Source organism: Drosophila gunungcola, unplaced genomic scaffold (assembly GCF_025200985.1).
Source record: "Drosophila gunungcola strain Sukarami unplaced genomic scaffold, Dgunungcola_SK_2 000115F, whole genome shotgun sequence".
Lineage (NCBI taxonomy): Eukaryota > Metazoa > Arthropoda > Insecta > Diptera > Drosophilidae > Drosophila > Drosophila gunungcola.
Window position 1 is genome coordinate 234,489 of NW_026453276.1, and position 11,927 is coordinate 246,415.

The following is an 11,927-nucleotide window of genomic DNA, read 5'->3' on the forward strand; positions in this document are numbered from 1 at the left end:
TAATTAGTTGTATGTAAATGTGTTGCAATTTCCTAAATTGATTAATGAGGCAGGTTAATTATCGTTGCAAAAGCTTTGATTTATCGAGATGTTCGCTAGTCGCTATTGTGCTTTTTTTGCTCGCTAAAAGAGCTTAATAATGATATTATATGTGTATCTCTCTTTAACTCGTGATGGTTTGCATTTGTTTTGTTGTTGCCTAAAGTGGTGAAAGTATTTTAATGCCCTTCAAGAGGGTAATATATGCTATCTATATGCTATCTATTGGTTTATCTGATACCTCACATTTCAAGGGGGTAAATAATACGTCTTATTTTTTGACTAAATGTTGTTTCTTACTAACTACTATTAACTATTTCGAATTGTGAACAAATAATTTAAATGCTAAATATTATATATCATTGACTAGAAAGGAAGCATAAACAGCATAATATAATAATGTATAAAACTGGAATTCATGAGCAGATGGTATAGTTTCATTGAAGACTGACTGCATACCAAAATGCAGGTAATATAATAGTTCAAGTGGAACAGTAACTCGGATAGCTCAGCTTTTGTTTCATCAGCTAGACGAACTTTAGGAATCTTCCGGAAGATCGCACTGATATCAGAGTAAACGCTACCCTACGCTGTTGTTTTCTGTTGTGGTTTTTATCATGTCTCTTTAAATATTTGCTGCCGTACCACCATCCGTAGTCCGCTTGCTGACAGCGCCATGTCACCCTTTTTGTTTACCCACTCGGACTCAGCGGGCTGAACAAAGTACGCCCATTTTGTCGTTACGAAAACAGGCGGACCAAAATAGTCCGGACAATCGCTGTGGCTCATCATTGGGACAAGCAAGTCAAGCAAGCCAAGCGGACCCGACCATTAACTACTCAAATCCGTATTTAGTTTGGCCGCTTTTGCATGAGTAATGGCTTGCCCACGGAGCCAGATGAAATGAAACCAATACGTGTCGAGTGCTATGGGTGTAGGCGAAAGCTTTTATTTTATTCAACAATTGAGGAGTGCAACAAATACGTTTGCTTACAACAAAACAAACAAAAATACAAAAATAAAACAAGCAACAATTACGATTACGCTAACAATTCTAGAAAAATATACACTTACATTCATTTTGTCTTTCTTCAAGGGCTTTTGCTTTTGAGTAAGGTGGTTATATCTAGGGTTATATATGTATACTGAGATATTCGAATGTTTTTGCTTTGTTTTCGAGCACAACGGGATGGTTATGGGGTGTCCCATTCCCATGCCCATGCCCATCGCAATCATCACAATTGAAGGCTGAGTTGGAAAAAAACGGGGGACTTTTGAAGGGGAATTCTAAACTGGGAACCCGCGACTTGTTTATCCACGAATACTGTAATCGGAGATGGTACGCCATAAATTAACAATTTTCGTCCAATTAGCGCCTGGAATTATCGATCTTGGGCAGCAGCGCAAACAGACCGTGCGCGCCAAGGCCACAAAAGCTGGGTAGGAAGGTACAGTAGGTACATTAGGTACAGGTAGTGGTAGGGTTGGATTGGATTGGGTTGGGTTTGGTTTGGTTTGGTTCGGTTTGCTTAATCGAGGGGGCAAGTGCACACATGGCACACAAGTGCAGCTTGCAATTGGAACGTTCCAGAAGCGAGCCCCTTAGAAGCCGGCAATGCGCTTGGCCAGGGCTCCGCACATGAGCATGATGAGCAGGCCGGTCTGGAAGGTCAATCCTGCCAAGGAACGAGCTCCTGCACCACTGGTGTTGGCCTTGACGGACGCCTGGACTGGAGCGGCCACATCCGGGGCCAGCTGCACCTGCTGCGATCCCGGCTGAACGGGGGCCATGGGCGCCAGGGGGGCGGGTCCCTCGCCAGCCGGAGCAGCTGGTGGCGGCGGTGCCGGGTAGCAGGCGATCTTCTCCACCTCCACCATCTTGCTGCTGTCAGTTGGATCCGTTTCGTTCACCTTGGTGGGCACACAAATGATGCCGCCGGCTGGTGGTGGAGCAGCAGCATCCGGTGCGGTCATGTTGGAGGCCTCTGGGTTGAGGGGAGCCATGGGTGCAGCTGGAGCTGGCTGCTGGGCATCTTGGGTCACGTTGGAAGGTGGCATTGGTGCTGGAGGAACTGCTCCCGGAGCAGCAGCCACGCCAGCCGCATTGATCACAGTGGTGCCATCGCTGGCATTCACCGGCACGCCGTTGTTGATAATGATGATGCGATCCTGGCCACCAGCTGGAGCTGCTGCCGCCACCGGCTGCGAGGAGGAGCTGCCCCCGGAGGGCGTGAGGGCATGGCCCAGCAGAGCACCGCCCAATCCACCAGCGAGCAGACCAGTGCCTGTGAAGGAATTAAACTTTTAAGTGGAGAAACAGGTGTGTGGCTTAAAATAGCACCAAACTTGGGCGGGCGTTGTGTTAATATTTAAGGGTAACATGAGTCAGCAACTTGGGATTGGAAGCAAGTAATGCCTAATTAGGTGGCAAGAGAAATAAGTACTCTTTTAATCATTTTCCAGATAAAAGAGAATCCCACTTTGATTTGCTTATACATATTCAAGTACTCACCGAAGCCCAGGCCAGAGGAGGATTGCTGGGGCGGCGCAGAGTAGTAGGTGGCTCCGGGTGGCAGGGCAGATCCCGCCTGGTAGTAGGTGGCACCCGGAGGCGGTGCAGCAGCAGCCGGGTGATAGCCACCGCCCATGGGCACATGTCCGGCGGATGGATAGTATGTGGCTCCAGCGGGTATGTTCGAGGGATAGCCGCCGACACCTCCGTGTCCTCCGGCCGGGTAGTAGGTGGCTCCAGCCGGGACACCCGAGTACTGCGGCTGATGGACATTCGATCCGGTGGCCGCACCATAGCTGGGCGGAGCTGCTCCATAGTTGGGGGCATGGTAGGCTGGCGGCGGTTCATGCATATTGGGTCGAGCCCCGCCGGCCGGATTGGAGGCAGAGTAGGCGGGCGGCGGACCCTGCGGGACATTCCATCCCGGCTGGGGGGCAGATCCCGGAGCGCCTGGGGAGCCGGCGGCAGCGGTCATCGGACGATTGGGCTGCGAGTTGTAGTTGGGGTAGCTCAGTTTGGCCACATCCGCATGCGAATTGCCGGCGGCATGGCCATTGGTGTTGTAGCTGGGCTGCGTCACATGGCCATAGTTCGAGGAGGAGCTGGATGAGGAGGTCTTGCGCTGGTTGTTGCCTTGGTTACGCCGTGCATCCACAACATCGCCGCTGTGCGTCAGCAGCAGTGCCAATACGGCCCAGGCCACGAAGGCGAAATGGCCACCACTGGAGGCCATCATGTGATCCGGATTCGGATTCGGATTGGTACTTCTCTCGGCGACGAGGCTCTATAAAATAACATAAAAAAAAAAACAGTAAAAAAAACGGCAAACGTCAAGCGTAAATCGGCGAACTGATGGGAATGCTAATTACAAAAACCCGTTTTCGGAAGCGATGCTACCTACTGACTCTCGTTTTTGTTGCTGCGTTCTTGCGTCGACCGTTCGTTGTCCGCGAAACACGATTTGACGCTTTTTAATCGTTATAAAAATTAAATGATTTCACTTTTGCCAGTGTGACCAGGCGAGGTGTCTTCCGGAATACAAACATCATAGCAGGTGCAACAACCAGCAGCTGTTTGGGTGGAAAACATTAATAGCCGTGTAAAATACATTCATAATTCGCAGGTTCCGAATATCAACGCTAGGTGTCGCTTGAAAAGCACTGGATATGTCGGCTGATATGCGACACACAGCCATCAATTTTTTTTTAGTTATGCAGAAACCGATTTCTATAAATCGATTTTTTGAAAACTTGATTTTTTTTACCAGTTTTTGCATTTTTAATAAGGGCTACATCATCAAAATATGAAAAAAACTGAGAACGCCATTCAATTGGGAATTTAATGACGAATTCATCGAGGTGTGTCATTCCATCTTTTGGCCATTACTTCTCAGCGTTTTGATAAAAAAACTGATTTTTAAAGTTTTTTTTTTGAGGTTTTGGAGACTTGTCAAAATAACAAATTCCTAAACTCTCCTTTTGTTGTAATTTGGCCAAAATTAGACGTATAGCCATAAGAGTGACTGTTTTGTAAAGCTGGCGACCTATACTACCCATCCACATTCGGTTTAGATAAATAAATTTAGTTTTGATGCAAAAACCGATTTTAAAAATCAATTTTTTGAAAAAATGTAATTTAACCAAATTTTTGAATTTTTTATAAGGGTGGGTGGGGGTCATCATTTTTTTGAAAATTTGAAAATATGAAAAAAATTTTAACTGAGAACGCCATTCGATTGGGATTTTAATGACGAATTCACCGAGGTATGTCATTCCATCAATTGGCCATTACTTCTCAGCGTTTTGATAAAAAAAACAGATTTTTGAATTTTTTTTTTGAGGTTTTGGAGACTTGTCAAAATAACAAAATCTTAAACTGTCCTTTTGTTGTAACTTGGCCAAAATTGAACGTATAGCCATAAGAGTGACTGTTTTGTAAGGCTGGCGACCTATACAACCCATCCACATTCGGTTTAGATAAATAAATTTAGTTTTAATGAAAAAACCGATTTAAAAAAAAAAAAAATTTTTGAAAAAATTTAATTTAGACCAATTTTTGGATTTTTTATAAGGGTGGGGGTCATCATTTTTTTGAAAATTTGAAAATATGAAAAAAATTTTATCTGAGAACGCCATTCGATTGGGAATTTAATGACGAATTCACCGAGGTATGTCATTCCATCAATTGGCCATTACTTCTCAGCGTTTTGATAAAAAAAACTGATTTTTAAAGTATTTTTTTGAGGTTTTGGAGACTTGTCAAAATAACAAAATCTTAAACTGTCCTTTTGTTGTAACTTGGCCAAAATTAAACGTATAGCCATAAGAGTGACTGTTTTGTAAGGCAGGCGACCTATACAACCCATCCACATTCGGTTTAGATAAATAAATTTAGTTTTAATAAAAAAACCGATTTAAAAAAAAAAAAATTTTTTTAAAAATTTAATTTAGACCAATTTTTGGATTTTTTATAAGGGTGGGGGTCATCATTTTTTTGAAAATTTGAAAATATGAAAAAAATTTTATCTGAGAACGCCATTCGATTGGGAATTTAATGACGAATTCACCGAGGTATGTCATTCCATCAATTGGCCATTACTTCTCAGCGTTTTGATAAAAAAAACAGATTTTTAAAGTTTTTTTTTGAGGTTTTGGAGACTTGTCAAAAAAACAAATTCTTAAACAGTCCTTTTGTTGTAACTTGGCCAAAATTAGACGTATAGCCATAAGAGTGACTGTTTTGTAAAGCTGGCGACCTATACTACCCATCCACATTCGATTTAGATAAATAAATTTCGTTTTGATGAAAAAACCGATTTTAAAAAATAAATTTTTTGAAAAAATGTAATTTGGACCAATTTTTGGATTTTTTATAAGGGTGGGGGTCATCATTTTTTTGAAAATTTTAAAATATGAAAAAAATTTTAACTGAGAACGCCATTCGATTGGGAATTTAATGACGAATTCACCGAGGTATGTCATTCCATCTTTTGGCCATTACTTCTCAGCGTTTTGATAAAAAAACTGATTTTTAAAGTATTTTTTTGAGGTTTTGGAGACTTGTCAAAATAACAAAATCTTAAACTGTCCTTTTGTTGTAACTTGGCCAAAATTGAACGTATAGCCATAAGAGTGACTGTTTTGTAAGGCTGGCGACCTATACAACCCATCCACATTCGGTTTAGATAAATAAATTTCGTTTTGATGAAAAAACCGATTAAAAAAAAAATATTTTTGGAAAAAATTAAGTTTAGACCAATTTTTGGATTTTTTATAAGGGTGGGGGTCATCATTTTTTTGAAAATTTGAAAATATGAAAAAAATTTTAACTGAGAACGCCATTCGATTGGGATTTTAATGACGAATTCACCGAGGTATGTCATTCCATCTTTTGGCCATTACTTCTCAGCGTTTTGATAAAAAAACTGATTTTTAAAGGTTTTTTTTGAGGTTTTGGAGACTTGTCAAAATAACAAAATCTTAAACTGTCCTTTTGTTGTAACTTGGCCAAAATTAGACGTATAGCCATAAGAGTGACTGTTTTGTAAAGCTGGCGACCTATACTACCCATCCACATTCGATTTAGATAAATAAATTTCGTTTTGATGAAAAAACCGATTTTAAAAAATAAATTTTTTAAAAAAATGTAATTTAGACCAATTTTTGGATTTTTTATAAGGGTGGGGGTCATCATTTTTTTGAAAATTTGAAAAAATGAAAAAAATTTTAACTGAGAACGCCATTCGATTGGGATTTCAATGACGAATTCACCGAGGTATGTCATTCCATCTTTTGGCCATTTCTTCTTAGCGTTTTGATAGAAAAACTGATTTTTAAAGGTTTTTTTTGGGGTTTTGGAGACTTGTCAAAAAAACAAATTCCTAAACAGTCCTTTTGTTGTAACTTGGCCAAAATTAGACGTATAGCCATAAGAGTGACTGTTTTGTAAAGCTGGCGACCTATACTACCCATCCACATTCGATTTAGATAAATAAATTTCGTTTTGATGAAAAAACTGATTTTAAAAATCAATTTTTTGAAAAAATGTAATTTGGACCAATTTTTGGATTTTTTATAAGGGTGGGGGTCATCATTTTTTTGAAAATTTGAAAATATAAAAAAATTTTAACTGAGAACGCCATTCGATTGGGAATTTAATGACGAATTCACCGAGGTATGACATTCCATCTTTTGGCCATTTCTTCTCAGCGTTTTGATAGAAAAACTGATTTTTAAAGGTTTTTTTTGGGGTTTTGGAGACTTGTCAAAAAAATAAATTCATAAACAGTCCTTTTGTTGTAACTTGGCCAAAATTAGACGTATAGCCATAAGAGTGACTGTTTTGTAAAGCTGGCGACCTACACTACCCATCCACATTCGGTTTAGATAAACAAATTTCGTTTTGATGCAAAAACCGATTTTTAAAAATAAATTTTTTGAAAAAATGTAATTTAACCCAATTTTTGAATTTTTGATAAGGGTGGGGGTCATCATTTTTTTGAAAATTTGAAAATATGAAAAAAATTTTAACTGAGAACGCCATTCGATTGGGATTTTAATGACGAATTCACCGAGGTATGTCATTCCATCAATTGGCCATTACTTCTCAGCGTTTTGATAAAAAAAACAGATTTTTGAAGTATTTTTTTGAGGTTTTGGAGACTTGTCAAAATAACAAAATCTTAAACTGTCCTTTTGTTGTAACTTGGCCAAAATTGAACGTATAGCCATAAGAGTGACTGTTTTGTAAAGCTGGCGACCTATACTACCCATCCACATTCGGTTTAGATAAATAAATTTAGTTTTGATGCAAAAACCGATTTTAAAAATAAATTTTTTGAAAAAATGTAATTTAACCAAATTTTTGAATTTTTTATAAGGGTGGTGGGGGTCATCATTTTTTTGAAAATTTGAAAATATGAAAAAAATTTTAACTGAGAACGCCATTCGATTGGGATTTTAATGACGAATTCACCGAGGTATGTCATTCCATCAATTGGCCATTACTTCTCAGCGTTTTGATAAAAAAAACAGATTTTTGAAGTTTTTTTTTGAGGTTTTGGAGACTTGTCAAAATAACAAAATCTTAAACTGTCCTTTTGTTGTAACTTGGCCAAAATTGAACGTATAGCCATAAGAGTGACTGTTTTGTAAGGCTGGCGACCTATACAACCCATCCACATTCGGTTTAGATAAATAAATTTAGTTTTAATGAAAAAACCGATTTAAAAAAAAAAAAATTTTTGAAAAAATTTAATTTAGACCAATTTTTGGATTTTTTATAAGGGTGGGGGTCATCATTTTTTGAAAATTTGAAAATATGAAAAAAATTTTATCTGAGAACGCCATTCGATTGGGAATTTAATGACGAATTCACCGAGGTATGTCATTCCATCAATTGGCCATTACTTCTCAGCGTTTTGATAAAAAAAACTGATTTTTAAAGTATTTTTTTGAGGTTTTGGAGACTTGTCAAAATAACAAAATCTTAAACTGTCCTTTTGTTGTAACTTGGCCAAAATTAAACGTATAGCCATAAGAGTGACTGTTTTGTAAGGCTGGCGACCTATACAACCCATCCACATTCGGTTTAGATAAATAAATTTAGTTTTAATAAAAAAACCGATTTAAAAAAAAAAAATTTTTTTAAAAATTTAATTTAGACCAATTTTTGGATTTTTTATAAGGGTGGGGGTCATCATTTTTTTGAAAATTTGAAAATATGAAAAAAATTTTATCTGAGAACGCCATTCGATTGGGAATTTAATGACGAATTCACCGAGGTATGTCATTCCATCAATTGGCCATTACTTCTCAGCGTTTTGATAAAAAAACAGATTTTTAAAGTTTTTTTTTGAGGTTTTGGAGACTTGTCAAAAAAACAAATTCTTAAACAGTCCTTTTGTTGTAACTTGGCCAAAATTAGACGTATAGCCATAAGAGTGACTGTTTTGTAAAGCTGGCGACCTATACTACCCATCCACATTCGATTTAGATAAATAAATTTCGTTTTGATGAAAAAACCGATTTTAAAAAATAAATTTTTTGAAAAAATGTAATTTGGACCAATTTTTGGATTTTTTATAAGGGTGGGGGTCATCATTTTTTTGAAAATTTTAAAATATGAAAAAATTTTAACTGAGAACGCCATTCGATTGGGAATTTAATGACGAATTCACCGAGGTATGTCATTCCATCTTTTGGCCATTACTTCTCAGCGTTTTGATAAAAAAACTGATTTTTAAAGTATTTTTTTGAGGTTTTGGAGACTTGTCAAAATAACAAAATCTTAAACTGTCCTTTTGTTGTAACTTGGCCAAAATTGAACGTATAGCCATAAGAGTGACTGTTTTGTAAGGCTGGCGACCTATACAACCCATCCACATTCGGTTTAGATAAATAAATTTCGTTTTGATGAAAAAACCGATTAAAAAAAATAAATTTTTTAAAAAAATGTAATTTAGACCAATTTTTGGATTTTTTATAAGGGTGGGGGTCATCATTTTTTTGAAAATTTGAAAAAATGAAAAAAATTTTAACTGAGAACGCCATTCGATTGGGATTTCAATGACGAATTCACCGAGGTATGTCATTCCATCTTTTGGCCATTCTTCTTAGCGTTTTGATAGAAAAACTGATTTTTAAAGGTTTTTTTTGGGGTTTTGGAGACTTGTCAAAAAACAAATTCCTAAACAGTCCTTTTGTTGTAACTTGGCCAAAATTAGACGTATAGCCATAAGAGTGACTGTTTTGTAAAGCTGGCGACCTATACTACCCATCCACATTAAATTTAGATAAATAAATTTCGTTTTGATGAAAAAACTGATTTTTAAAAATCAATTTTTTGAAAAAATGTAATTTGGACCAATTTTTGGATTTTTTATAAGGGTGGGGGTCATCATTTTTTTGAAAATTTGAAAATATAAAAAAATTTAACTGAGAACGCCATTCGATTGGGAATTTAATGACGAATTCACCGAGGTATGTCATTCCATCTTTTGGCCATTACTTCTCAGCGTTTTGATAAAAAAACTGATTTTTAAAGTTTTTTTTGGGGTTTTGGAGACTTGTTAAAAGAACAAATTCCTAAACAGTCCTTTTGTTGTAACTTGGCCAAAATTAGACGTATAGCCATAAGAGTGACTGTTTTGTAAAGCTGGCGACCTACACTACCCATCCACATTCGGTTTAGATAAACAAATTTCGTTTTGATGCAAAAACCGATTTTTAAAAATAAATTTTTTGAAAAAATGTAATTTAACCAAATTTTTGAATTTTTTATAAGGGTGGGGGTCATCATTTTTTTGAAAATTTGAAAATATGAAAAAAATTTTAACTGAGAACGCCATTCGATTGGGATTTTAATGACGAATTCACCGAGGTATGTCATTCCATCTTTTGGCCATTTCTTCTTAGCGTTTTGATAGAAAAACTGATTTTTAAAGGTTTTTTTTGGGGTTTTGGAGACTTGTCAAAATAACAAAATCTTAAACTGTCCTTTTGTTGTAACTTGGCCAAAATTGAACGTATAGCCATAAGAGTGACTGTTTTGTAAAGCTGGCGACCTATACTACCCATCCACATTCGGTTTAGATAAATAAATTTAGTTTTAATAAAAAAACCGATTTTAAAAAAAAAAAATTTTTTTTTAAATTTAATTTAGACCAATTTTTGGATTTTTTATAAGGGTGGGGGTCATCATTTTTTTGAAAATTTGAAAATATGAAAAAAATTTTATCTGAGAACGCCATTCGATTGGGAATTTAATGACGAATTCACCGAGGTATGTCATTCCATCAATTGGCCATTACTTCTCAGCGTTTTGATAGAAAAACTGATTTTTAAAGGTTTTTTTTGGGGTTTGGGGTGGGGGTCATCATTTTTTTGAAAATTTGAAAATATAAAAAAATTTTAACTGAGAACGCCATTCGATTGGGAATTTAATGACGAATTCACCGAGGTATGTCATTCCATCTTTTGGCCATTACTTCTCAGCGTTTTGATAAAAAAACTGATTTTTAAAGTTTTTTTTGGGGTTTTGGAGACTTGTTAAAAGAACAAATTCCTAAACAGTCCTTTTGTTGTAACTTGGCCAAAATTAGACGTATAGCCATAAGAGTGACTGTTTTGTAAAGCTGGCGACCTACACTACCCATCCACATTCGGTTTAGATAAACAAATTTCGTTTTGATGCAAAAACCGATTTTTAAAAATAAATTTTTTGAAAAAATGTAATTTAACCAAATTTTTGAATTTTTTATAAGGGTGGGGGTCATCATTTTTTTGAAAATTTGAAAATATGAAAAAAATTTTAACTGAGAACGCCATTCGATTGGGATTTTAATGACGAATTCACCGAGGTATGTCATTCCATCTTTTGGCCATTTCTTCTTAGCGTTTTGATAGAAAAACTGATTTTTAAAGGTTTTTTTTGGGGTTTTGGAGACTTGTCAAAATAACAAAATCTTAAACTGTCCTTTTGTTGTAACTTGGCCAAAATTGAACGTATAGCCATAAGAGTGACTGTTTTGTAAAGCTGGCGACCTATACTACCCATCCACATTCGGTTTAGATAAATAAATTTAGTTTTAATAAAAAAACCGATTTTAAAAAAAAAAAAATTTTTTTTAAATTTAATTTAGACCAATTTTTGGATTTTTTATAAGGGTGGGGGTCATCATTTTTTTGAAAATTTGAAAATATGAAAAAAATTTTATCTGAGAACGCCATTCGATTGGGAATTTAATGACGAATTCACCGAGGTATGTCATTCCATCAATTGGCCATTACTTCTCAGCGTTTTGATAAAAAAAACAGATTTTTAAAGTTTTTTTTTGAGGTTTTGGAGACTTGTCAAAAAAAACAAATTCTTAAACAGTCCTTTTGTTGTAACTTGGCCAAAATTAGACGTATAGCCATAAGAGTGACTGTTTTGTAAAGCTGGCGACCTATACTACCCATCCACATTCGATTTAGATAAATAAATTTCGTTTTGATGAAAAAACCGATTTTAAAAAATAAATTTTTTGAAAAAATGTAATTTGGACCAATTTTTGGATTTTTTATAAGGGTGGGGGTCATCATTTTTTTGAAAATTTTAAAATATGAAAAAAATTTTAACTGAGAACGCCATTCGATTGGGAATTTAATGACGAATTCACCGAGGTATGTCATTCCATCTTTTGGCCATTACTTCTCAGCGTTTTGATAAAAAAACTGATTTTTAAAGTTTTTTTTGGGGTTTTGGAGACTTGTTAAAAGAACAAATTCCTAAACAGTCCTTTTGTTGTAACTTGGCCAAAATTAGACGTATAGCCATAAGAGTGACTGTTTTGTAAAGCTGGCGACCTACACTACCCATCCACATTCGGTTTAGA

General features: G+C 36.2%; 1 protein-coding gene across 3 annotated transcripts; it reads right to left on the reverse strand.

The window, feature by feature from the left end:
- Positions 1 to 958: 958 nt before the first annotated feature.
- On the reverse strand, positions 959 to 3,593 carry LOC128265360 (basic proline-rich protein). Of its 3 annotated transcripts, none has more exons than XM_053001316.1 (3): positions 3,449 to 3,593; positions 2,552 to 3,335; positions 959 to 2,324 (listed from the first exon to the last, which is right to left on the reverse strand). In XM_053001316.1, the coding sequence occupies exons 2-3, from the start codon at positions 3,285 to 3,287 to the stop codon at positions 1,642 to 1,644; spliced, it is 1,419 nt and encodes a 472-aa protein (XP_052857276.1). In that variant the 5' UTR covers positions 3,288 to 3,335; positions 3,449 to 3,593; the 3' UTR covers positions 959 to 1,641. The 3 variants fall into 3 exon arrangements, with proteins under 3 accessions (XP_052857276.1, XP_052857277.1, XP_052857278.1); XM_053001317.1 differs by having other exon boundaries at positions 3,453 to 3,591; XM_053001318.1 differs by having other exon boundaries at positions 3,457 to 3,518.
- Between the last annotated feature and the right edge of the window lie 8,334 nt (positions 3,594 to 11,927).